This window comes from Heterocephalus glaber, unplaced genomic scaffold (assembly GCF_053883595.1).
Source record: "Heterocephalus glaber isolate CG9 unplaced genomic scaffold, H.glaber_assembly_v1.0 deba00001531, whole genome shotgun sequence".
In the NCBI taxonomy this organism is placed as follows: Eukaryota; Metazoa; Chordata; class Mammalia; order Rodentia; family Bathyergidae; genus Heterocephalus; species Heterocephalus glaber.
This window is the reverse complement of record NW_028258329.1, coordinates 21454920-21480227: the sequence shown is the minus strand read 5'-3', so window position 1 is coordinate 21480227 and position 25308 is coordinate 21454920. Positions and strand designations below refer to the sequence as shown.

The window sequence follows — 25308 nt, the reverse complement described above, 5'->3', positions numbered from 1 at the left end:
AAGCTGGAACGACATTACACCATTGTAACCTTGCAATTCCTAGTGAAGTAGAAGACAAATTCACTCAATAGAGAACAGGTCAGTGTAATACTTAGAAAGTAGCTGCTATGGTGAATTTCTAAGGAATCGTAGGAAATAGGAAACTATGTACTATTGCCTGGCTAAATTCAGATAATATCAGTATAACATATGCATCATCAGTATGGTGACATTATTTCCTTTAGCAAATCCCAGTAGCTCTGGCCAAGCAATAAAAAATGACACACACAAAAAAAACACTTAAAAAGTAAAACCAGGGTTACAAGTAAGAAGGGGACGAAGGCAGCACGTGATATGAGGGCATAAAGACCAGCAATGGCACTGGTTACATGGGGACCAGCAAATGCCAGTGGGGAGGACTGGTTTCTAGGGTAACAGCAGAAGGTATCCTCCTGGTGAGCAGGGTAGGTGGGCGTAGTTCTCTGTGCCTGTGACAAGGATGTCTGAGGTGTCTCCGTGCAATGGTGCTGTGCTGGGTCAGTAGGATTGATGGGGTTAGGAGATGGGGTGTCGGTGTTTAGGATGTTGGTTGTCTTGGAGGTTGGCAAGGGCTGGAGAGGAAGACTGGGCCGGAAGAGCACAGGGAGGTCTTGCAAGTCTGCATGTGGTGACTTGGACATCTGAGGAGGGCATCTGAGTCCTACGTGCCCAAGCTTAGGGGAGAAGTGACCCAGAGATGGCAGGGCCTGGAGGCTGGGGATCCCCTGTGATATGGGGTGGGGGGAAGTGAGTGCTCCAAGAGAGTGCAGAGGGAGAATCAATCCCGCAAGGCCTCACAAGGGCCACCAGATAATAGTGGTGCCCCAGCCAGAATGCAGCCCAGATGAGGCCAACTTGAGGTGACTTGGCTGCCCCGGGAGCATGCATTCCTGTGTCTTGTCTGCATCCATGACCTACATATTTGGCAGACTAAGGAAGAGGGTGGGGTAGAGAAAAAATATGACTTTTTTTCTTTAAAACCTGTAATTTGACTCTGCGTTCCACAGTGCACCATAATTTATAATTTCGTCTTGTACCACACTGCATGCCCTAATAGCCATGATGCATTCCCACATGTTATTTTGCTGTTATTTTAGAGGAAGCTGCCAGTATGACTTTAATTTCACTCTCCTCTAAGGCGGTTCACAGTCTATTCACAATGCCACGCAACCATCCACAGTTAATAAAAGTCAGATAGATAAGCAGATCGAACGAAGCATGACCGTGCACCATTTGCCACAGACATTCTTGAATTCCAGGAGATTTTAAAACTTGGAATCTCAAGTTTCTGGAATCTCAAAATTCTGAAAATTTGTTCTCAAAGGACTCCCAGGAAAAAATGTTAATGCCGTCCATGAATCAGCAAAGAGAAGCAGCTAAGACCATGGGCTCAGGAATCAGACAGCCTTGTGGTCAAATAGGCCAAGGAGTCCAACTGGCAATTCTCAGGTTTAAGGGTTGGATTCCTTGTCTCTAAGTGGGGATGTCTGTCTTGCAGCACTGCTGGGGGGACTCTGTGAGAAAATGCATGCCAGGAGCTCTTCATAGTAAGTGGTTGATAAACATAACTGCACTTTAGCTTAACTGAATGTTTTTATTGTTTTGTTTTGTGAGTTCCTCCAGGAAAATTGTCAGTTAACTGAGGATGTGTGTGCATACACACACATGCACACACATGCCTCTTGAGCAGTATTAAAATAAGAACTGTTCATTTCTGATTTTGTTCTTAACATAAGCAAGCTCAGAAGGTACTTGAGGTACTGAATACTATTTTACAGATGATACTGAATATTATTTTACAGATGAATAAAGATAGTGTAAATGCAAAAGCACCTTGAAGCTATTATTCTCAGTGTTCCCCATCCTGCCTCCCCACCTCCTCTCTGCTGCCTGATCCCAATCGCTGTTCCAGCAGCCCTGAATTCATTCTTTGTGACCCCTTTACATGAAATGTCCATATGCAATACAGGCAAAAGCTACATGCAATTAGCTTTAAATAGAGCGAAGCCATGATATTAACTCTTTCTAGTCAGCTTAGTATTTACAATTATTTGAAGAGGTATCCAAACTGCTGTTTTAAACCAAACATATTTCATGTTTTCATCCTTGTTGGTTTTCAATTATCCTAAATAAAAATACTTTAATACTAAAAAATAGCTCTTCTGTTTTTAATCAGTCAAATACAAATACTTTATTAGAAAGTAAGCCAGAATTTCAGCTTAGTATATACAAGGTATGATCATGAATTCTAGGTGGGAGAAGCTGTGGTGAAGTAGAGAATATAAATCCGGGTGAGGGAGCCTCAAAGATGCATTTGTTAAGTGGGCAGACATTCCCCAAACTGCCTTTTCTGAGCTCTGTACCTCAGCTTTGAACATTCTATCATCCGTGGCACAAAACATTCTGAGTTCTGCCTCAGTTCTTTTGCTCACAGATTAGAAATTTGCTGATGTACAGAAAATGAAGTCAGCAGGATGGAACACACAAATCAGGCACACCTCGGTGGAGATGTCATTGCATACTTACCACCACACACAGGCATCTGGCAGGGTCTGATGAGAGGGAGCGCCGGGAGGTACCTGCACATCACCTCGCTGAGCATGATGCGCCCGCCTTTGGCTGTCAGCCGCTGACACACCTGCTTCCTTCTCTGGAGTCCAATGCCACAGCTGACAGAGCACTGCAGAGAGAGTTGGGTGAGAGTCAGACAGGGCCTGTGCAGGCACACCGACCACAGCAGCAAGGTCTGCTACCGGGAGAGCACGGGGACCCCATGTGGGGCTGTGCTACCAAACAGGCCCTTACACTGTCTTTCATGATAGGGAGACTTCCTTTCTCCTCTCAACTCCTTACATCCTTCTTTTCCCTGCCCTTTATTTCCTTTCTTACTCCTTTTCCCTCCTCTTCTTCTTCATTACCATCTTTCTTTCTGAGATTGGTAACTATTTTACAGTAATTTATTGCTGTGAGATTTGTTCTGGGAAGTGTAATTGATATATCTAATTTATTTTTAGCTATTTATGTATAGTAAAATACTTTTGATTTTTTTTAAAAAAAGATACATACTCATTACCAAGAATATAAGATATGGATATGGAGTAAGAGTCAAACGATTGCCAAGGACCAGAGCTTCATAGCTGTTTTCTACCAAACATCTAAAAAGGAACTGATACCAATTATTCTTAAATTATTCCAAAAATTGAAGAGAAAAGAATTCTTCCAAACATATTCTATGAGTGCAGCATTACACTGACACCACAATCATTCAAGAACACAATAAAAAAGAAAAAAGGGCCAATACCTTTGATGAACATAGATGCAAAAATCTTCAACAAAATACTAACAAACCAAATCCAACACCACATTGAAAAGATTATTCACCATGATCAAGTAAGATTCATTCCAGGGATGCAAGGATGGTTCAACATATGCAAATCAATAAACATGATATACCACATTAACAGAACAAAAGGTAGAAATCATATTTAATCATTAAATTGGTGCAGAAGAGGCATTTGATAAAATTAAACATTCCTTCATGATAAAAATGCTAAAGAAACTAGGTATACAGAGAACATACCTCAACATAATAAAGGCTTTATATAATAAGGCAATAGCCCACATTACACTGAATAAGGAAAAGTTTTTTCTCTAAGATCTGGAACAAGTTCTATTTAACACAGTACTGAAAGTCCCAGCCAGGGAAATTGAGCATGAGAAAGAAATAAAGAATTCAAATTGGTAGCTGGGTGTGGTGGCACATGCCTGTAATCCCAGAGCTTGGTGGGCTGAAGCAGGAAGATGGCCATGAGTTCGAGGCCAGCCTGGGCTACATAGTGAGACCCTGCCTCAAACAAACAAACAAACACAATCCAAATTGGAAAAGAACAGTTCAAATTGTCACCATGTGCAGATGTCACACTCATATATGTAGAAAACAACAAAAATCTATTATAGCTATAAGTGAATTTAGTGAAGTTTCAGGGTACAAAATCACACAAACAGCAATGTTGCTATATATCAACAGTGAATTACCTGAAATAGAATCAAGAAAGCAACTTCATTTATAATAGGTACCAGAAAAGCACCTAGGAATAAATTTAACCAAACAGGTGAAAGATCTCTATAACAAAAACTATAAAACACTTAGGAAATAAATTGAAGTTGACACATAACCTCAAAATGGAAAGAAATCCCATGTTCATGGATTGGAAAAAATCAATATTGTTAAAATGCTCATACTACCAAAGATTCAATGCCAGCCTTATCAAAATATCAATTGTATTTTTCACAGAACTAGAAAAAGCAATCCTAAAATTTATATGGAACAACCAAAAAGGCAGGAGACATTGTACTATCTGACTTCAAAATACACTATAAAGCTATAGTAATCAAAACAGAATGATACTGGCATAAAAATAAACACATAGGCCAATGGAACACAATAGAGGACCCAAAAGTAAACTCTCACATCTATGATCAAATGAATTTTGAAAACAGTGCTAAAAATAGGCCTCAGGAAAAGGACATTCTTTTCAATCAGTGGTGCTGGGACAACTGGGTATCCACAGGTAGACACATGAAACTATATCCCTAACCTTCACCAGTTATAAAAAATCAAATAAAAATGGATTAAAGACTAGATGTAAGATCAGAAATTATGAAATAACTAGAAGAAAATAGAGGAAATTCCTCAAGACTTTGAAATGGGCATTGATTTTTTTAGAAAAGTCCTCAAAAACATAAGAAATAAATTTTAAAATAGATAAATGGGGTTACATTAAACTAAAAAGCTTCTGTACAGCAAAGGAAACAATCATCAGAGTAAAGAGACAACCTACAGAATTGGAGAAGACATTTGCAAACTATACCTGACAAAAGATTAGTATCCAGAATATATAAGGGACTCAGAAATCTCAATGGCAAAATTCAATTAACTCACTTAAAAATGGGCAACAGATCTAAGTAGACATTTCTCAAAAGAGGACATATAAATGGTCAATAAGTGTATGAAAAAATACCCAATGTCACTAATCATCACGGAAAAACAAACCAAAACAGCAATGAGATATCACCTTACTCCAATAAGGGCTATTAGCAAACAGACAAAAGACAAGTGCTCAAGTGCAAGGGAGGATGTGAGGGATGGGGACCCCTTGTACACCACTGATAAAATGTAAGTAGTGAAGCCATTAGGGAAAACAGCATGGAGGTTCCTTAAAAAATTAAAATAGAAATATTACGTGATTCAGGATTTGTACTCTTGGATATTTATTCAAAGGACATGAAGTCAACATGTCTAAAAGGCACCTCCATGCCCAGGTGTATTGCAACATTATTAATGGCAGCTGAGAGATGGAAACAACAGCTGATTAATGGATAAAGAGACTGCAGTACATATTCTCAATGGAATATTATTCAGTCATTAAAAAGAATTAAATCTTGTTATTTGTGATAACAAATGAGTGGAATTGGAGATCATTATGTTAACTGAAATAAGCCAGGTGCCGAAAGACAAACACTCCATGATCTCACTCATATGTCAAATATAAATAGCTGTTCTCAGAAAAGCTGGAGTAGAATGATGGTTATAAGGGCTTTAGGGGAGGAGGGTCAGGAAGGATGGGGAGAGGTTGACCAGCAGGCACTAAGTGCCAGTTGGAGAGGAGCAGGAGGTAATGTACTGTACACTTCAAAAAGCTCAAAGAAAGGATTTTCAATGTTTTTATTATAAAGAAATGACAAATGTCTAAGGAGATAGATGTGTTTAACCTCATTTAAACATTATGTAACATAAGAGGTATGATCAAAAACTACAGTGAATGTTTAAAATTTAAAAACTTTATTATAGTAAGCTGTTAGTCCCCATGAAAATACTCTCTTCACTTCAAACACACGTATCCCATCCTTCTTGTCACTGTTTGAAACAGTTCTGGAGGTCTTCTTTTGTGAATAACTTTAGTTACGTTGTGGCTGTCTCAATGTTGTGAATCAATTCAAAACCTTTACCTTTCATGGTCATTCTTATTTTGAAGAAGAGCCAGGAGTTGCCTCATGCCAGATCCAGTGAATAAGGTGGGTGAGGGCAAACCATAATGGTTCTCGAGCCCACCTTTTCATTGGATGGCATTTAGCAGCAGCATTCACCGTATTTTTGATTACACCTCATAAAGACACTTGAGAAAAAGAACCTTCAAAATTGCTTCAGAAAGTGGCAAGAACAATGGCATAAGTGTGTTTGAAGTGAGGGGGAGTGTTCTGAGGGAGAATGTGCCCTTTACTGTAATGAATTTTTCAAAATTTAAAAATCAAGCATATATTTTGATCACCACTTGTGTACATGTACCAAAATATCATATGATGTCCCTGTATTATGTATAATTTTCATGTTTTTACATATCAGTTAAAATTAACAAAAGACGTATAAAAAGGAAAGTACTATGGGCTGGGTGTAATCTGAGCATCCCCAGAACATCTATATGTAAAGACTTGGTCCCCAGGGACCTAGGAGGTGCTACATACCTCTAAGAGGTGGGGCTTAGATGGAGGTCCTTAGGTCACTGGGGTGTGACCTTAAGAGGGACTGTGAGGCCCCACCACCTCGCCCTCCTGCTTCCTGGCCTCAGATGTCACCATTCCCATGCATCTCCCATCAGTGTCATCCACAGTCTCCCCGAAACTGAGCTGATGCAGCCACTATGCCCCTGAAACTCCAAAATCTGTGAGCTAAGTATGTCTTTTTCTTCATAAGTTAATCCTCCACTATTTCAAGATAGTTATGTGAAGCTGACTAATATAAAAAGATGTTTTTAAGAATCCCCCAAACTACTACATATAAAATAACATTAATACTTAAAAGTCATTCTGAGTACATGTAATTTTAATTTAAAACTTTAGTGTAATTTTATTAAGTATATTAGGGAAAAATTAAAGCAAAATTGAAGGATTTACTTAATATCTTTTTGTAAAACTATAATTAATTCCCAAAAGAATACTCTAAAATTAAGAAAGTCTAAAGAAACCAACAAGAGATTTGGACAATGATGTTTAATGACATCTTTTGATTTAAGAGAGTATCTGGGGACCCTCTGCTATGAAAGATGAAGGAAGCACACTCAACACGTGGTCAGCTCTTGTGTCCAAATCCCCAGTTAGTTTTCATTACGCTATTAAGTGATGTCAAGATTTCCGCTCTTTACCTTCTGTTCCGAACTGTAATTCTGAGTTGATTAGTCTTCATTTTAGCCTTAAGTGAATTTATCACTTCCATCTTTTCTACCAAGTTCATACATTCCTTGATTCTCTATTTTGAATCTCTTTGTGTCCCATCTTAACCCTAGAAGCTCATCAGAACAGGGACCTGATGCCTCTCTGTTCTATTTCTATGTGGAGAGCAATGCAATGGGTCATGGGCCATGCTGCCTTAGATTTTGCAGTCTTATGACCTTATGCAGGCTGTCTTAGAGGGTTGGATTTTCTTGGCACACAGTGTGCCTCAATGGGTTGCTGATAAAAGCCTTTATCAAAGGAGGCTGATTGCTCTTCTTTATCTCTGAATATTTTTGTTCTATTTGTTTTGTTCCTTTCAATGAATACCAGTTAAGCCTGCCTTTGATCTCCTTTGTCTGTCTCCATACCCATCACTGCCTCTAGCAACTGGTTTGGTATCTTTGCTCTTTTCCTTATCATTTTGGATAGCTTATTCTAACCAGATCTCTGTTTTCAGTGGTTTTCTTCTGTGGTTGTTTTTGCTTGTAAATTTTGTGTCTGTTTTTTATTTTTGTCTTGTTTTTTCCCCCTGACTGTTCCCATTGCTTTTTCAGATATAATATCCCTCTTTCTCTCCTTTTTTTCCCCATGGTACTATGGATTGAACTTGGAGCCTTTGCACTGAGCTATATCCCCAGCCAGTACTTTTATTTTATTTTGGAGACAAAGTTTCACTAAGTTGCTAACTTTTCCAGGTTGGACTTCAACTTGTGATCCTCCTGCCTCAGCCTCCCAGAGTTCTGGGATTACAGGTGTGCACCACTCTGCCTATCTCAAACCTTGCTTTTAAGCCAGTATCCCCTAGACATTATGACTATGACTCCCTGGGAGAACATGGGATCTGTTTGTTGGAACTTTTCTCTGGGTAATACTTCTGTTATGTCATTTGCATGATTCTTGCTTTAGGCTATTTCCCCACCCTAACTTCTTCCCCTGACTTTGGTTTTCCCTGGTTTTCAAGCACAGATTTTCCACTGCCCTGAATGCAACTGGCTGCCTGTGCTTGACACTGACCTGGGCAGTGAGGAAGGCAATGTATCTGTTATCTTCAACACTCTGTCACTAAGGCTTTCACATCCTTTATTCACAATTCTCTTAGGGTTTTGGCATTTGAATGGACGGTTTGACAAAAAAAGAGCCTTTAAAATAACAGGCTCACTGTGTAATAATTCAACAACTGCTGTCTCCCCTCCCTCTACACCGCTTCATCTCTGGCATCCTTCCTTGGGGAGGAGGCATAAAAATGTTTTCTTCTTCTGCCCCCACCTTAACCTGCCGCCCTTCAAGGACGTTTTCTGTCTTTTTGTGGGCATTTTATGGTCCTCAGCCTAGTTTCTGTGATCAAAGAATTACTGAACAGGCCTTTCAAGACCGCCACACTCACTCCCAGGGAAATCTACAACCCACTCGTTGCCTCAGGAAATATTTGTCAGCTCTCAAAGTTGCCTCTCATTTCAGTCCAAATTTTATGGACTTTGGCAGGTGAGTTTCATAATTTATAGTTTGGGATTGTGGCCATTTCATTGTTCACTGGAGACAGAGTGCTCCCTCCTTTTCATTCCCTTTGTGGGTTTTTGTTGGGTTTCAAAGGAGGGGAATGGAATTTTTAAAAATGCCTTTACTGTCGTGTTTCACACAAAGCCCTAATTATTATTATTTTTCTGTACAGAGAGAAGCTATTTGTAGGCTTTTGAACTATTTTAAAATTACCATTTTCCAAATTATTTATTTTTTAGCAATCAAATAATCACGTAAGACTTTCTCACATATTAAAACTCAATGTCAGTTTTTTATTAAACTACCACTGAACCATTTATACTCACGCAACAGTGGTTAAACAAACCGTCAAACACTGCACAGAAGACATATCTAATGACATGAGTTTGATTTGACTTTTCCCCTCATTAGGAGGGGTAGATCATTTGTGAACCCACTTTCTGAATGGGTTTTGTGTGACTCTGTGTCTGCTATGTTCAAAGGAAGAGGGCCAGTAGACTGCTCATGACTCAGAGTAGGGGGCAGTGCCTTTAATTATCAGTTTCTCTAATTACCACCTACAAATAATCAGTGTCTTTAACCATCATCTCCCACAAAGCAGCAACCTAGGCAAAAGCTTTGCCTAATGTTTTCTCCATGAACATCTAGTAGATTTCTGAGGAAGAGGTTGTGTGAACAACAAATTCTGACTTTTTTTGTATTAGTTCAATTGTTTGTCTATGGTCTTTAAACTTGAAGACCAATTTGGCAGGACATAAATTCCATGGCTCACATTTCCTTTCCTGCAATATATTAATTATGTTGCCCTACTGTTTTCCAGTATGAAATTGTCTTGTCAGGGAGTCTGGTGCCGGTATGATTTTCCTCCTCTAATAAGCAACTTAATTCTTTTGCCTACTTTAAAAAAAAATCTTTAAATGCCAGTAGTTTTAATAGAATTTGTCTTGATATTAACCATTTGAGGTCAATTTTCCCAGGCATATGGAATGTTCTTTTTTTTTAAGATCAATTTTATTGGTATATTTAAGGTATACAATATAATGACATTCATCATTGGAAATTTACACCTTTACATAATCCATCTTGGTTCTTACTTTTTCCCCATTTCCTTGCCCTCCCTTCAATCCCTCCATCCCTCCCTATTTACAAAAACTTTGTTTCCAGTTTTTCTTTTTCTCATATTAATTCCATTCCCTTCTTTCTTTTCCCCTGCCCCTCGCACTTCCCCCTCCCCATTATACCTTTTCTTCCTATTTCACATTATCTATTATACCTTTTAGTCCATATTTATACTTTCAGTTTCTCACACTTGAGAAACTATTTGGTATTTACACGTGTGTCCTATTTATTTCACTTAAGAGTATCACCTCAATGTGCATCCATTTAGCTATAAATGTCTCTAGTTTCTCATACTTTATAGCTGAGTAATACTCCATTTTATTAAAAAACCACATTTTTTTAATCCCATCTCCAGTTGATGGACAACTGGGTTGCTTCCAAGTTTTAGCTATCACGAATTGTGCTGCTATGAACATGGGTGCACATATATCACTGTGGTATGATTCTTTGAATTCTTTGGGGAACATACCCAGCAGGGGAATAGCTAGGTCAAATTGAACTTCCAGTCCTAGTTCTTTGAGGTATCTCCATACTGATTTCCACAGTGGTTGCACCAGTCTACACTCCCACCAGCAATGGAGCAGTGTTCCTTTCCCCACAGCCCCACCAGCATTTGTTACTGGTTTTTTTCATGATAGCAGCCATTCTTTCTGGGGTGAGGCGAAATCTCAGCATTGTTTTTATTTGCATCTCTCAAATGACCAGTGATGTTGAACATTTTTTCATATTTTTGCTATTTCTACCTCTTTGTCTGAGAAATGTCTGCTCATTTCAGATGCCCATGTTTGGATTGGGTCTTTACATTTGGGAGGTCTGATTTTTTTAAGTTCTTTATATATTCTAGATAGTAGTCCTCTGTTGGAGGGCTACCTCATCTTCAACAAAGGGGCCAAACATCCTCACTGGAGGAAAGACAGCCTCTTTAATAAATGGTGCTGGAAAAATTGGGTTTCAACTTGCCAAAGATTAAAACTAGACCTATATCTCTCACCATGAGCTACACTAAAATCGAAATGGATTAAAGATCTAAATATTAAAACAGAAACACTAAACCAGCTGGAAGAGAGATTAGGTAGAACTCTGGATGACACTGGTGTGGGAAAAGATTTTATGAACAAAACCTCAGTTGCCTGTGAACTAGCACAAACAGTCAACAAGTGGAATCTCTTCTTATTAAAAAGTTTCTGCACAGCAAGAGAAACCACCCACAGTGTGAAGAGACAACCCACAATGTGGAATGCTCTTTCAACCTGGCAATTTAAGGTTTTTATTTATAGTTTTGTTCTACTACATCATTTTAGAGGTTTCCTTTTCCTGAGACACAATATTCATCAGGTTTTCTCTCCCTGTCTTTTACATCTATCGTTTTCACCTCAATTCATATTATTTCTCTCAGATTCTTTCCACCTTCCACTTTTCTTTTATCTTCCCATTACATTCGCTATGTCTAGGCATTTTGGGTTCCTTTTAGTTTAGTCAACATTCCAAAAATTTTCTTCTTTGTTTTCTATTTCTCCTCTCAAGCCTCATCTTTTCACATCCCCTTGTTATTTATTCACCTTATTTGTCAGATTTATATTTCTGATTTGCTTCTGTGGTTTTCTTAGTTTCTTTTAGTTCAATTTGTAATATTAAGTTAAATTTTCATCTATTTCAAGACCAAATTTTCATTATTTTGCTGGGTTACTGGTACTTTTATCTTGTTGTATCTTTGTATGGGGTTTGCTGCTGCACCTACTTAAGTGACATGGATTGCTTTCTGTACTTTTAGCAAAGAAGACTGTGGGGCTAGAGTGTTTTGGGATAGCTCTTTATCTTCACTGTTTAAGGCTCCTTCCTCTGGTCTTTCCTGTTAAAAAACATTCAACAACTTGGCCACAGTTCTGAGAACTGTATCCTCTCAACTCTGAGTCTCAAAGCACTCACCATTCCCTTTCCTTTCCCCAGTGTGTCCTTTTCAACATGGATAACAGTTCCGACCACCCTTCTTGGGGATTTCTGGAGGCCTCCAGATGTGAGCGCTCCAATATTCTCAGTCTCCTTGAGCCCCTCAGTGGGTCCATGTGATCCTTCCTGCCCACCCTGCTCTGTGGAATCTGGAATCTGGAGTTTTCTCACAGTTTCACTCATTGGTCTGATATCTATTTGTTCAGGGCTCAATTTCAAGGAAGATTATTTCCTTGTGATGGTATTAATTAATTTCTGTGTTTCATGGCTCTTGGCCCTGTGTCTTCTTTTTTAAATTTCTGCCTAGCTGCTAACTTTGTGGTTTTTGCACAATGTCTGCGACTGTGTGTGGGATGGCCTTGCCCTTTATATCACCTTCATTAAAGTTATCTGTATTTTTTCCTTTCCTTTTGAAATCCTAATTGGGGTGTGTGTGTGTGTGTGTGTGTGTATGTGTGTGTGTGTTAATGGAGAATAAACCCAGGGCCTTCATACTGAGCTACCTCCCCACCCCTTTATTTATTTATTTGTTTGTTTATTTATTTATTTATTTATTTTTAGGTACCGGGGATAGAACTCAGGTCCTTGCGCTTGCGCAGCAGACGGTGAAACCACTGAGCTAAATCCCTGGCCCCCCCACCCCTTTCAAAAATTTTTTAAATTTTGAGGCAGGACCTTACCGAGTTGCTAAATTGCTCAGGCTGGGCTCAAACTTGTAATTCTCCTGCCTCAGTTTCCCAGAGTGCTGTGATTACAGGCATGTACTACCATGAATGGCTTTTTAAAATGAGGAATTTGAAGATATGAAGTAACTATGATGACATAAAGGTTTAAAAACATATGGTGGAGAAAAGACAGTTTCCTTAATAAATGGTGCTTGGAAGACAGGAGAGCCACAGGCAGAAAACTGAAACAAGAACCCTATCTGTCACCCTGTACAAAAATGAAATCAAAATAGATCCAAGACTTAGATATAAAACCAGAAACGTTGAAACTGATGAAAGACAACATAGGAGAACACTGGAAGCCATAGGCACAGGCAAAGAATTCCTGAAAAGGACTCCAAAAACATAGGAAATAATATCTAGAATCAACAAAGGAGATTACATCAAATTAAAAAGCTCCTGCCTGCAAAGCAAACAATTAACAGAGTGAAAACACAACACACTGAATGGGACAAAATCTTTGCTAGCTATTCATCTGATAGAGGATTAATATCTACAATGTATAAAGAACTTTTAAAAAATTAACCCCCATAAAGCAATGAATTCAATAAAAAATGAGCAAATGAACTGAATAGAGACTTCTCAAAAGAAGTTGTTCAAATGGTGAAAAGGTATATGAAGAGAAATTTAACATCTCTGGTATCAGGTAGACACTTTAGGAGAGAGAGAAAGGGACAAGCAGGAAGGGTGAGGAAAAGGAGAGAGAAATAATGGGACTGAAATTGATTAAGGTACACTGAATGTATGAACTAACTTCCCCATATAAACCCACCATTGGGTAACATTAACATGCACAAATAAAATACAATGAAAACAGAACAAAAGAAAGGTTTTTAGAACGAGCCTCAAGAACTGGAATATTCCTTATTCACAGAAGGAATATCTGAACAAAGAATTAATACATGTGGATCAATAATCTCAGACAAAAACCAAACTAACTCTACAGGATAATGATTGATAGAATGGACCTGCATCCAGATATATTTCCTGGCCTCATCAAACACCAATTGTGAAGATAAAGATTAAAAAATGTCTTAGAGAAACCCAAACAAGCTTCTTAGAGTTTATTTAAAGAAACAAAGAGCCCAGAGTTGTAACTTCTTGAAGGCTTTCCATCCTGAGTATCAGCAATGAGCTGAAATTGTTTCATCAATAAGATTGTGTGTATGTATGAGACAGACAGAGAGAGAGAGAGAGAGAGAGAGAATATAATCCTTTCATGCACTTGACAAAATCAAGGCTTCACAAGGTTCTTATGGGAAAGAGCCCTGATTTCTTCACCAATTTATGTGGTGTAAATACTTTCATCATGACTATCAATTCAATGTCACTGTGCACAAAACGGAAAAGATTATAATTGGTTCTCACAAGCCAGTATGAACTGGCCCCAAAACAAGACTATCTTCACAAATCATAACTAGTAAATCTATTGAAAATTGGAATGCTTTATTTGGAAATGTATGTGTCCCAGATATGTTCTTTGTAAAACTTTTCATTTATAAATATCTTTTCTTTCTTTACTTAAAATATTGATATATTTCAAGAACTGAAGTGTTGGAAGGTATAGGCCACTGGACACAGGAAGTGAAGAAGTTAGGCATTATTGCAAGATGGCGTTCCTTCCACAGAGACAGGAAGTGAGTGAGGAGTGGGCAGGGATGGGGTGAAGAGTTTGTCCCTTGGCTTTCCCATGATGGGAATATGTTTATTCTACATGTATAGCCAAGGATGAGGTGTTGGACAGAGACCTCTGTTTCTAGAGATGCAGAGTCATCTGTAAGAGTTAGAGAAGGAATGACTCTTTCCTCAACTACAGAAGAAAATGCAGGAATCAAAATTAAAGGGTCAAATAGTGAGCTTTTTGGAAACTAGGGAAAAAATGAATCAACAGTCAAGATGCAGTTAGGCATGTAAGAGAAAAAACCAAACACCCAGAAATATCATGAAAGAGAAAGACAAAAGTAGACAAAGCAGTCCAAAGCTCCATCAAAGCACAGAGAATAAAGGAGAGAAGGTTCCAGTCTTAAAATGAGGGAACAGAACAGGCTTTGAGGGGTATGGGTCGTAGATGTCCACCATGGAGGAAGACTGCCATTGATGAATCAAGGCTTTTTTCTTGAAACTTGGAAAGCTGTGTAAGAATTGAAGGCTCCTTTCCACACAAGTCTCTGGTCCAGATCTAAGGAACCAAGGCAAACTAATGAGCCAATGGATGGACAAAGCTCCAATACACCATGAATACAGCCAATGTAGGGGGTGGGGATTATCCCTGCTGCAGGCCAGCAGGCCTGGCACAGTGAAGAATGGAAATTCTGGTGTGGCTTCTCAGCTCTTCCGTGTCCAGGGGTAGTGGCCAGTTCCCATATGGAAGGGCTTTATCCAGAACCACAAGATGGATGGCTGCCCCCAAATGAGCCATCCCATGGCACGTAGAGCAGTTTGGCAGGAAGCTTTAGGGAAGGGTGGCAATTTAGTGCCAGAGTCTGTGCCAAAACAAAGCAACTCTGAAATGGAAGGAAATTTCAACAAACAGGAGAAAAGCTGAACCCAGGAGGAAATGCAAACTGCTGTGTACCAGGTCGTAAGCCTGGCTGGACCCAAGTCCAGACACTGGCTGTCAGTGTCTCAGGCTGAGCTTGGTGCTGCCTTCCTGCACACGTGTGCACATTTCCTGTTCCTCCCAGGTTGGAGTTTCTTGGAGGTGTGGCCTTGGCAGTGAGTGGAGGGGTCTTGGCCGACCACCTGGTATATGAGTGCTCACTCTGTTCCTTAATGAAGGAACCTTCCTCAGGTCCAACTCAGATCATGCGGGTAACATCCTCTTTCATTCTTTTCTCTTGTTTTTCCCAGGAAAATTCCTTCCAATAAATGATTCTCCTCTCTTGTGTTAAAAGATCCAAGCTTTTCTAAAAATCACCACTTCAGCACTACCTTGCATTTTCTGTGACTTTGCAAAGACACTTAAGGGAGTGTATTTATTAGCTCAAAGTTCTGTGGGGCCCAAGGACCTGTCAGTGACCTTCTAGCCACCAGCCTCAGTAAGATTACAGGACAGATAGGAAGACCATATGGTTTGCTCAGGAAGTAGCACTGCATTGAAATACAATAAAAAAGTAAGGTCACTGCGAGTTAAAGGTAAGAAATGCTGTGCAATTTTAGGAAGTAGAAGACTTCAGAGGAGGGAAGGAAGCTGAGAGCTAGACCTCAGATGTGGGATCACAAACACGAAGGCAAGTGTGTACAGCACTGTGATATTAGTCACTCATAACTAGCAACTGCAGGTCTCATTACTGCCTCAGAGAATGGGCTAGAGAGGAAAGCAGTGATGTCATCTCCTCTCCCCACTCTAAAAGGCCAGAGTGAAGTTTATTCCACCAGACACAACTGAACTCTGAAAATCTGTTTGTTCTTAGTGAAAATAAGAAAGGAGAGAAGTGGAGTAAGTATTTCAGAGTGCAGTAGGGGCTCTAGGAGCTCTCTAGGGCATCCAGGGGTAAGGTGCTTGGCTTCTCACCTTGTCCTTCTATATCTGGCCTCTTTTTGAGATAGGAGAGTACTTGCTCCAGGATATCATCACCCAGAGCCATTCCTGCCTCAGACACATTTGAGGGCTGAGCAATCCAAACAAAGGCGAGGGGCAAGCAGCGAAATACTTCTCAAACTCGGTGTGTGTTTTGACACCCAGATTCTCATTCCTTAGGACTGGGTGAGAGCTGAGATTCTGTTTCTTGCGAGATTCTGTTTCTCCCCACTGATGTCCATTTGACTGGTCCCTGTGCCACACTATGTGTCACAAGGAGAAAAAGCCTTCTCTTTACAGAAGCATGGCCCTTCCCTTTCAGTGGGGCTTAGTTGGGCGGCTGGAATAAATACTGTCCACAAGGCTAGGGACCTTCCTCTCCAACCTTGGTCTAGACCTCCAGCCTGACCCAGTCCCAGAAGAATTTCCAAAGAATGCCTCTTTCTTGGGGCTTCTATTGTTCAGGAAAAAGAAGGAGGGGAAATAAAGTAAGGCAGCTTTGGTGGCAAAGCTTAATGGGACTGTTCTACCTCTCCTTGGTCCCAGATTAGCGATTGACTCCTCTGGAGCACCCACTCCTTTTTTAGTTTAGGATCTGAGAGTTGGAGGAGATAGCTCTCTTGTCCCTCATGCCACTGAGCTACAGTGAGGCACCTTAGAAGAACACTGGCCACTGGTCTGTCCCCAGCTCCTTTAGAGTTGAGCAGAGGGAGTGGGACATGGTGGTTGGACCTGGGACTATTGCTCTGACAACCCTGGGAGAAAGATTCATTGCTTTTCTTGGGTATTTTCTGAGTATTTAGGGGAACATTTATGTAGACTTTTTTATAGTTAAGACAGTTTTAGGATATAGCACCTAACGGAGCTAGACAGTTAAAGGAAAAATCCAAATCTAAGAACACGTTTATAGAAGTAGTGTCAATCCAACTGTGGCCAGAAATGTGCCTTTTCCTTCAAGGGGGATGGGAAAGGCCTGCTCTTCCAGATGTCTTCATATCAGACATCTCATGTTATCTTAACAATAACCAAAGCATTTAGAGAAAGGAAAATGAGGGCTCAGAGGTTAGGTATATTGAAGAAGGATACCCAGCTTACAGGCTCTAAAGCTGGGGTTCCAGAATGTTTGGCTCAAATGGGCTTTGTTTGCTTTTGCCTGAAAAACTGAAGTGTCTACTCTTTAATAAACTTAGGTAATACAAACTTGGGTTTGAATCCTAGCTCTGCCTTTGGGCAAGTTACTTAATCTGAATGGATCTCTGCTCTCTCACCTAGGGAAGCACAAACAACAGGTGCTTCCAGATGAGGGGAGCAAGTGTGATTGTGTGTAGCCTCGGGGTGATTTGAGAATGTTAGTTACCCCTATTCTAGTTTCTTGAGGCCATATCTGATGTTAAGATAGGCTCTCTACTCCCAGAAGACAGACATCTGATGGCAGTGAGCCGCTGGTACAGGATAGTGACAACATAACTCAAAGGAATGATCTGCATCAGAATCAGTGCTAAAACCAGCCTGGATGCAGCCAGCCTGGAGCAAAGTTGGAAATAAGGACAAAGAGCTGCAAGAATAAAGTGCTGCAAAAAGAACACCATCGATTCAAGGCCCTGTAAGCTCCTCTGAGGAGCTTGATTCTGCAAACAATAGGACTCAAGCAGTTGGCTTGATGAGCATAGTGAAGGGAATATTATGGTTTATCAGACAGTATGGAGATGAGATAGTGATAGAGAGGCTGTGAGATCGAATGAGCAGTGAACACAAGGAACCTGTGAAACAGAGTCAAAAGGAATAAATTCTGCTCCTACTTTGCCAGCTGAGGGAGCTGAGGAAGCTTATTTAAGTTACTGGGATTTAATTCTTCCCACCTGAAAAATAAGACATCATTACTAGACTGGGTCAAGTCCTGCCAGCACTGAAACAGCAGGCTGGAAATCTATTTATCCTAACATTCCAAGCTTGTGATGAAGGGTAAAATTAACAGTGGCAGCAACAAATTTTAGAGGAAAGAAAGGTACAGAACATGTTCGGAAAGTGGAAATGATAGAGCTTAGTGGGTAATTCCACAGGAGAGGGACAAAAGGAAGAGAGCAACCAAACTGATTTTGAGCTCATCCTGAGATAATGAGATGCTCGTAGTTCCAAAAGAAAGGATCACTGTGGGAGAAAGATGAAACAGTTTAAATAATATGGAGAAAAATGGAAAATGAATTTTTGTGTCTGGCCCTGAAAAGAGTGCTCAGTCCACGACCTTGAGCGAGTGAGCACCGCTTGTGATTGGCACCCAGGTACCATGCATCTCAAACTGGTCCTGGTTTGGTCCCATGGAGGAAACAGAACCTGAAACCAGGGCAGGGGCAGAAAGGAGGAACTGTGTGCTCAAGAGCAGCCCTTACCTTCGACCAGTCTCCTGCTGCCAAGTGTGGAGGGCAGTCTATCCTGGCACAGGACTTGCGAGATGATGCCTGGGGTCCTTGGCACAACTCATCAGGGAGGTTCAAAAAGCTGCCATCTGTTAACAGCTGCCGACAGGTGACTCTTCGGTTCTGAGTGCCTCCGCCACATGTCCTAGTACACTGCAGAGACAGGAGGAGATGAGGCTGCAGCTGAGCCCCTACAGGGTGGCCCACGCAGGCCCCTCACTACCTAAGCATGGCGACCATACCTGCTGCCACTCTTCAATGTGCCAGGCAGGGGGGCAGTCGAACTGGTTGCATGCCTGTAAGGCATGGGGCTTTCCATGTCCACACTTCTCTGGAGGGGCAGGGGATTCCGCAGGGTGCAAGCAGTGCACCTCCCGGGTCTGGATACCAACCCCGCAGGAAGCTGAGCAGGGCCCCCAGGAGCCCACTTGCCACCTACACCAGGATCCAAGAGGGACAAGTGAGTAATGAGACAACTGGTAGCCATAAGCATGAACAGTTTTAAGTTCTTCTTGGACTTCCAGATGGTGGGCTCTGTGTACAGATGCCACAGCAACAGCATCTCCAGCAATAGATACAATTAAAATACAGACATATAGCATTGAGAAACAAGAAATGTCAGGGAAGTGTTGAAAGATCTTACTCATTTGGAAAGATCCAGAATGAAAAGCACCAGATATTTTTCCCATCCTTCCCTGCCACCATCTATCAAAAATAAAATCTTGGTTTGGTTTTAAGCAGAGTCCCAAGGCAATGATGATTTATAGAGATGTCAAAAGAAATTTAAAATGTTTAAAAACGCACTTCAGGAAATCTTCAGGGCACCTGGATTCATTATTTGGAATATCCCAAGAAAATTATTTTATGTTAACATTGGATTTACAACCCATATATATATATGTGTGTGTGTGTGTGTGTGTGTATATATATATATATATATATATATATATATATATATATATAGTGATTCCTTTCCAATAAGATCTTGGAAAAATCAGGTTTTCTATGAAACATCTGTAAAATGAAAAACCAGGGCAGCTGCTTTCAATCCATATTTCCAAATTGCCTTGAAGGAAGAGTCTCCCAATTGACACCACTAAAGTGTGAGAGTTCCCATTTTCCTACCCCTGCAGCATACTGCAGGATATAATCTAATAAAGCCTCTGCTCAACTGATGCATGAAGAATTACATATTATGGTTGTTTTAATTTATAGATGTTTAATTTTTAGTGAACACGCATTCTTAACTAGTTACTCTAGAGGTACTTCATGAGAAAACAATTTTAAAATGCTTAAAACATACATAAAAGGACATTGGGTCCAGGATAGTTCATAGGAGGAAAAAATATATATTTCATGAAATAAAAGGAGATCATTAAATATGTAACAGTAAATGGTGAAGTAAATAATAGTGACCCATTTAGAACAATGGCAGTAGTCATTAACATAATATGACATAGTTTTGATATAGAAATATATTCATGGTATATTTTTACTAGAAAAGATAAGGAGGCATAAAATGGCTAGCAGAGTATAATTTTATCATTTATACATTTATAAATGTATGCAAAAAAGGGGATAATTCCACATTAATATCTTAACAGTGATCATCTTTGAGTGACAGGATTCTTATTTTCTTTATTCTTGTATTTTTTCTGGATTTTATTATAATGAGCATTCATTATCATGAGAATGTTAGTTGTCTTAAAAATACTAATGAACATTTATCTAAAGGCAATTTTCAGTGTTTCTCATTTATAATTTCCTATAATAAATATTTTTATTTATGTGTAAATTAGAGGAAAATGAAAAATAAAAATAATATTTAAGACAAAATATGGCCAAAAGTACAATTTTTATTCATGAAGGGAAATTTCATGCTGAAGATATAATCATACAAGTATAGAAACAGATTGAAAAGCATAAATATGTGATATAGTCTGGATCTGTGTAAATATGTGATACAGTTTGTCCCCCACTCAGCACTATGCAGAGGTGGTGGAACTTTTAAGGAGAGGGGACTGGTGCAAGGCTTTAGATCATTGGGGGTGTGGCCTCGAAGGGGACTATGGGCTTCCTGAGGCAAACAGGCTTCCTGCATCATATGTTCTGACTATGATGTACAGCAAGAACACAGGTCCAAAGCCATGGGCCCAGTCAATCCTGTGCTGAAAGCTCTAAAACTGTAAGCTAAAATAAACCTTTCCTCTTTGTAAATTCATTCCCTCAGGTATTTGTTATAGTAATGAAAAGCTGACCAATACTGATATTATATGTATGCAATATGAGCTGTTAGATATAAGAAAAATAAATGGAAATATGATTTTAAAATTTAAACACTTCAGAGCTAGGTATACTCATATACATCTGTAATTCCAATACTTGCAAGTCTGAGGCAGGAAGATTAAGAATTCAAGGCCAGCCTGGGGTACATAGTAAGACCCTGTCTCAAACAAAACAAAACAAAAACTTGAAGGCTTTAAAATACTTCTCTAAGCGCTTGGTATAGGAAGAGGAAAAGTATTAATAAGAATATGCATTTAGTAATATATTTGAAAATATTGATGAAATAGATACCTTTCTAGAAATAACAAAGTTTCATTTAAGAAAGGGACTGAACCTTATTAGTTTTGTGGTAGAGCTCCTAAAAATTTTCTAAAATGGTGAATTCCATGGTTATTTAAAATTTTCCTGAGGAACAAAGAGGATTAAAATATTGTAATGTATATTACGAAGCTAGCCAAAATTGATCACAGAGTCTGACAAATATATACAAAGAAAAAAATTTTTTACATGTGATTATATATCCTAAATCTTCATAAATAAAATAATTTTATGTAAATAAAAGCATAAATCCTACTCTATAGAAACAACAACAAATTAAAATAATGCAGAGTGCATTATGACAGCATGTATCACTCCAAAATTCATATGCTGAAGCTCAATCTTCCAGCATGATGGTGTTTGGAGATGAGGACTCTGGGGACTAATCAGGAAGACATGGGGTCATGAGGGTGGGGCCCTTGTAATAGGATTAGTGCCTTTATAAAAAGAGCCACCAGAGAGCTTGCTCTTTCTCCATGTGTGAGGACACAGTGAGAAGCTGGCAACCTGACAGCGAGAAAGAGTCCTCCCCAGAAATCAAACCCTGCTCTACTTTCTGGCCAAAAGAAAAACAAGAGCTTTGTTGTTTTAATTTTCAGTCTATGAGTTAATACAGTATGTTTTCTGGCCACAAAAATTCCCAAATATTTAGAAAATATGTAATGATCTTCTAAATTACACAGAGCCAAAGGAAAAAATCATAATGGAAATGAGATAAGATTTTAAATTGATGTTAATAAAAATATAAAATGTCAAAATTTGTAGGACGCAGCTAAAACCATGATTTACAAGGAAATCAATAGCTTTAAATACATATATTAAGAAGGAAGACTCATTTAATAGTCTAAGTACTTATTTTAAGAGGTTAATAAAAAAGAGCTATTAAACTCAAAGAAAGTAGAAGAAAAGATAAAGATGAGAACAGAAATGAACAAACTAGAAAATAAAATAAAAATTTCTTTAGATCTTCAAAAGACTAATAAAACTGATAAATCTTTGATGAAATATGAAGAGAAGAGAGCAGTCACAAATCACCAATATCAAGAATACAAGAGGGGCCAGAGTCCAAAGAAATGAACTGAGGGAACCAATAACTTTCAAGGATGTTATTGTGTACTTTACCAACGAGGAGTGAAGACAGCTGAGTCCTCCATAGAGGAATCTATCTAGGAAAATGATGCTGGCAAACTATAGCAATCTGGTCTCTGTGGTATTAAAACCTTCCAGGCTGCCATACCACCCCCCCCCCCCCAGTGCCGAGGAGCAGAGCCGCAACCAGCACAGAGGAGTTGAACCTTCTGGGCCACCATTACCACTGCCCCCAGCATCAAGGAACAGAGCTGTCACCAGCACGGAGGAGGTGAGCTGCGCAGGTGCCAGCAGCACAACCCCCACCCCTATTGAAATGAGAAGACACTTAAACAAGTTTCCAAACCAGACTGCCACATCACCTAAAGCAATCCCAAAGGGAAAGGAGATGGAACAATCTGATACTCAACCACCTGGACTCCCTGAACTAGCAACAAAAGAGGATCTGGAAAAAATGAAATCAGAAGTAATTTCTCAGATAACAGCAGAGATTGTGCCCATAGTGCAAGACATGATTAATAAATCTAGAGGGACACAGATTAAAAAAAAAATAGAGGAGGTGAAGAATATGATGGAATCCCAACATAGGAAACAAATAGAATGTATAAAACAGATGCAAACAGATTTCCAGGAGATTAAAAACTCCATTGGAAGGCTAAACAGCAGAATGAGCCAATGTGAGGACAGAATTTCAGATGTAGAATTTAAGACTGCAATTAGTGACCAGGAAAAGAAAAATTTCTTTAAAATAGTAAGGGACCATGAAAAATCACTCCAGCACCTGCCAGAAGGGGCAAAGAAGAATAACATAAGACTGATTGGAGTCAATGAAGAAACAGGAGAGAGTGCAGATGACATAAAAAAATCTGTTCACAGAAGTGATGGCGGAACACTTCCCAAGCAGGGGAAAAGAAGTGAGGCATCTAGGACTCCAACTAGTCTTGATAAAAAAAAATCTACACATAGGCATATAATAGTTAAAATTCCAGAAACCCAATGGAAGAACAAAACTCTACAAGCAGTTAGAGAAAAGAAACAAATCACATACAAAAGAAAGCCCATCAGAATCACAGCAGACTTCTCAATGTAAGCCCTCAAGGCAAGAAAAGCTTGGAGTAATGTATTTCAAGCCCTAAAGGAAAACAGCCTCCAACCCAGATTGATGTACCCTGCAAAACTATCTTTCAAAATTGATGGAGAAATAAGATACTTTCATGACAAAGAGCACCTTAGGAACTTCGTGAATACCAAACCAGCACTCCAAACAATTTTACACAATATCCTAGGAAAAGACAATGAGGATCACAACCCCAGGAAGCACAGCAGAATGAATCAATCGAGCACAACAAGAAATTAAATGCAAAGGAGGAGAATACAACAAAAAGAAAAAGTCATGACAATGATAAGTCAGTATGTATCGGTTATAACCATCAAGGTTAATGGTCTCAATTCACCAATCAAAAGAAATAGATTGGCAGAATGGGTCAAGAAGCAAGATCCAACAATATGCTACATACAAGAAACACACTTAATTCAAAAAGAAACCAACCCATAAACTGAAACTTAAAGGGTGGAAAACAATACTCCATGCGACAAGAACCTGAACAAAAGCAGGAGTAGCTATCCTCTTAGCAGATCAAGTGGATTTCAAACTGACACTGATTAAGAGAGACAAAGGACACTACATCCTTGCAAAGGGAACAATCCAAGAAGAAGAGATGATAATCATAAACATGTATGCACCAAACACTAGTGTACCCAATTATATAAAACAAATACTAATGGACATGAAAAATCAAATAAGCACTAATACAATAGTAGTGGGGGACCTCAATACCCCACTGTCACAAATAGACAGATCAACTAGACAAAAAATAAGCAATGAAATAGTAGAACTCAATCAAACTCTTGAACAAATGAACTTAACAGATGTTTACAGAGTGTTCCACCCCACAAAATCAGAATACACATTCTTTTCAGCTGCACACGGGTCATGCTCCAAAATAGACCACATACTTGCTCACAGAACATGTTTAAGTAAGTGCAAAGGAATTGAGGTTTTCCCTGAATATTATCAGAACATAGTGCGATGAAATTGCAGCTCCATAGCAAAAGAAACTGGAAAAATTTCATAAACATGTGGAATTGAGTAACACACTTCTAAATAATCAATGGGTCACAGAGGAAATTAAAGAAGAAATCAGACAGTTCCTACAATTAAATGACAATGACAATACAACATATCGGAATCTATGGGGCACAATGAAAGCAGTCTTATGAGGGAAATTCATAGGAAAACAGAGCGAGCCCAATTAAACAACGTAATGCTGAACTTCAAGCTTCTAGAAACAGAAGAGCAGGACATACCCACAGCTCATACAAGGGAGGAAATTATAAATATCAGAGCAGAAATCAATGCAATGGAGACTAAGAGAACGATACAAAAAAATCAATGAAGCCGAGTTGGTTCTTTGAAAGAATAAACAAAATTTACAAACCCTTAGCCAACCTTATCAGAAAAAGGAAAGAAAAGGCCCAAATCCATGCAATTAGGAATGAAAAGGATGAAATTACAATGGACCCAGCAGAAATCCAGAGGATCATCAATACCTATTTCCAGAACCTATACACCAATAAGATGGAAAACACAGAAGAGATGGACACATTCCTAGATAAGTATGAATTATCAAAGTTGAACGAAGAAGACCTAAATATTCTAAACAACCCAATATCAATCAATGAAATTGAAAAAGTAATTAAAAACTTACCAACTAAGAAAAGGCCGGGTCCTGATGGCTTCACTGCTGAATTCTACAAGACATTTACAGAGGAACTACTGCCACTAATGTTTAAACTCTTCAATGAAATTGAAAGGGAAGCAATACTCCTGAATTCATTCCTGGAAGCAAGCATCACCTTGATCACCAAAGCAGAGAAAGACCCAACCAAAAAAAGAAAACTATAGGGCAATAAACTAATGAACACAGATGCAAAAATCCTTAATAAGATACTGGAAAATAGAATGCAGAAAATCATCAAGAAGATCATACACCCTGACCATGTGGGATTCCTCCCAGGAATGGTTCAACCTACGCAAATCAATCAA

At 39.2% G+C, this 25308-nt stretch overlaps 1 protein-coding gene across 11 annotated transcripts in view; it reads right to left on the bottom strand.

Annotated features, from left to right (window-relative positions):
• Adamtsl3 (ADAMTS like 3) overlaps nucleotides 1–25308 on the bottom strand; it is a 350115-nt gene that overhangs the window by 71750 nt on the left and 253057 nt on the right. For all 11 annotated transcript variants that reach the window (XR_015441834.1, XM_087188551.1, XM_087188548.1 and 8 more), the window contains 3 exons: nucleotides 18752–18944; nucleotides 18483–18662; nucleotides 2545–2698 (listed from right to left, as the gene is read on the bottom strand). Coding sequence is in view for 10 of the 11 variants with exons in the window: in XM_087188551.1 (XP_087044677.1) it covers nucleotides 2545–2698; nucleotides 18483–18662; nucleotides 18752–18944 (527 nt within the window). In the remaining variant the exon portion in view is untranslated. The remainder of the gene's footprint in view (nucleotides 1–2544; nucleotides 2699–18482; nucleotides 18663–18751; nucleotides 18945–25308) is intronic.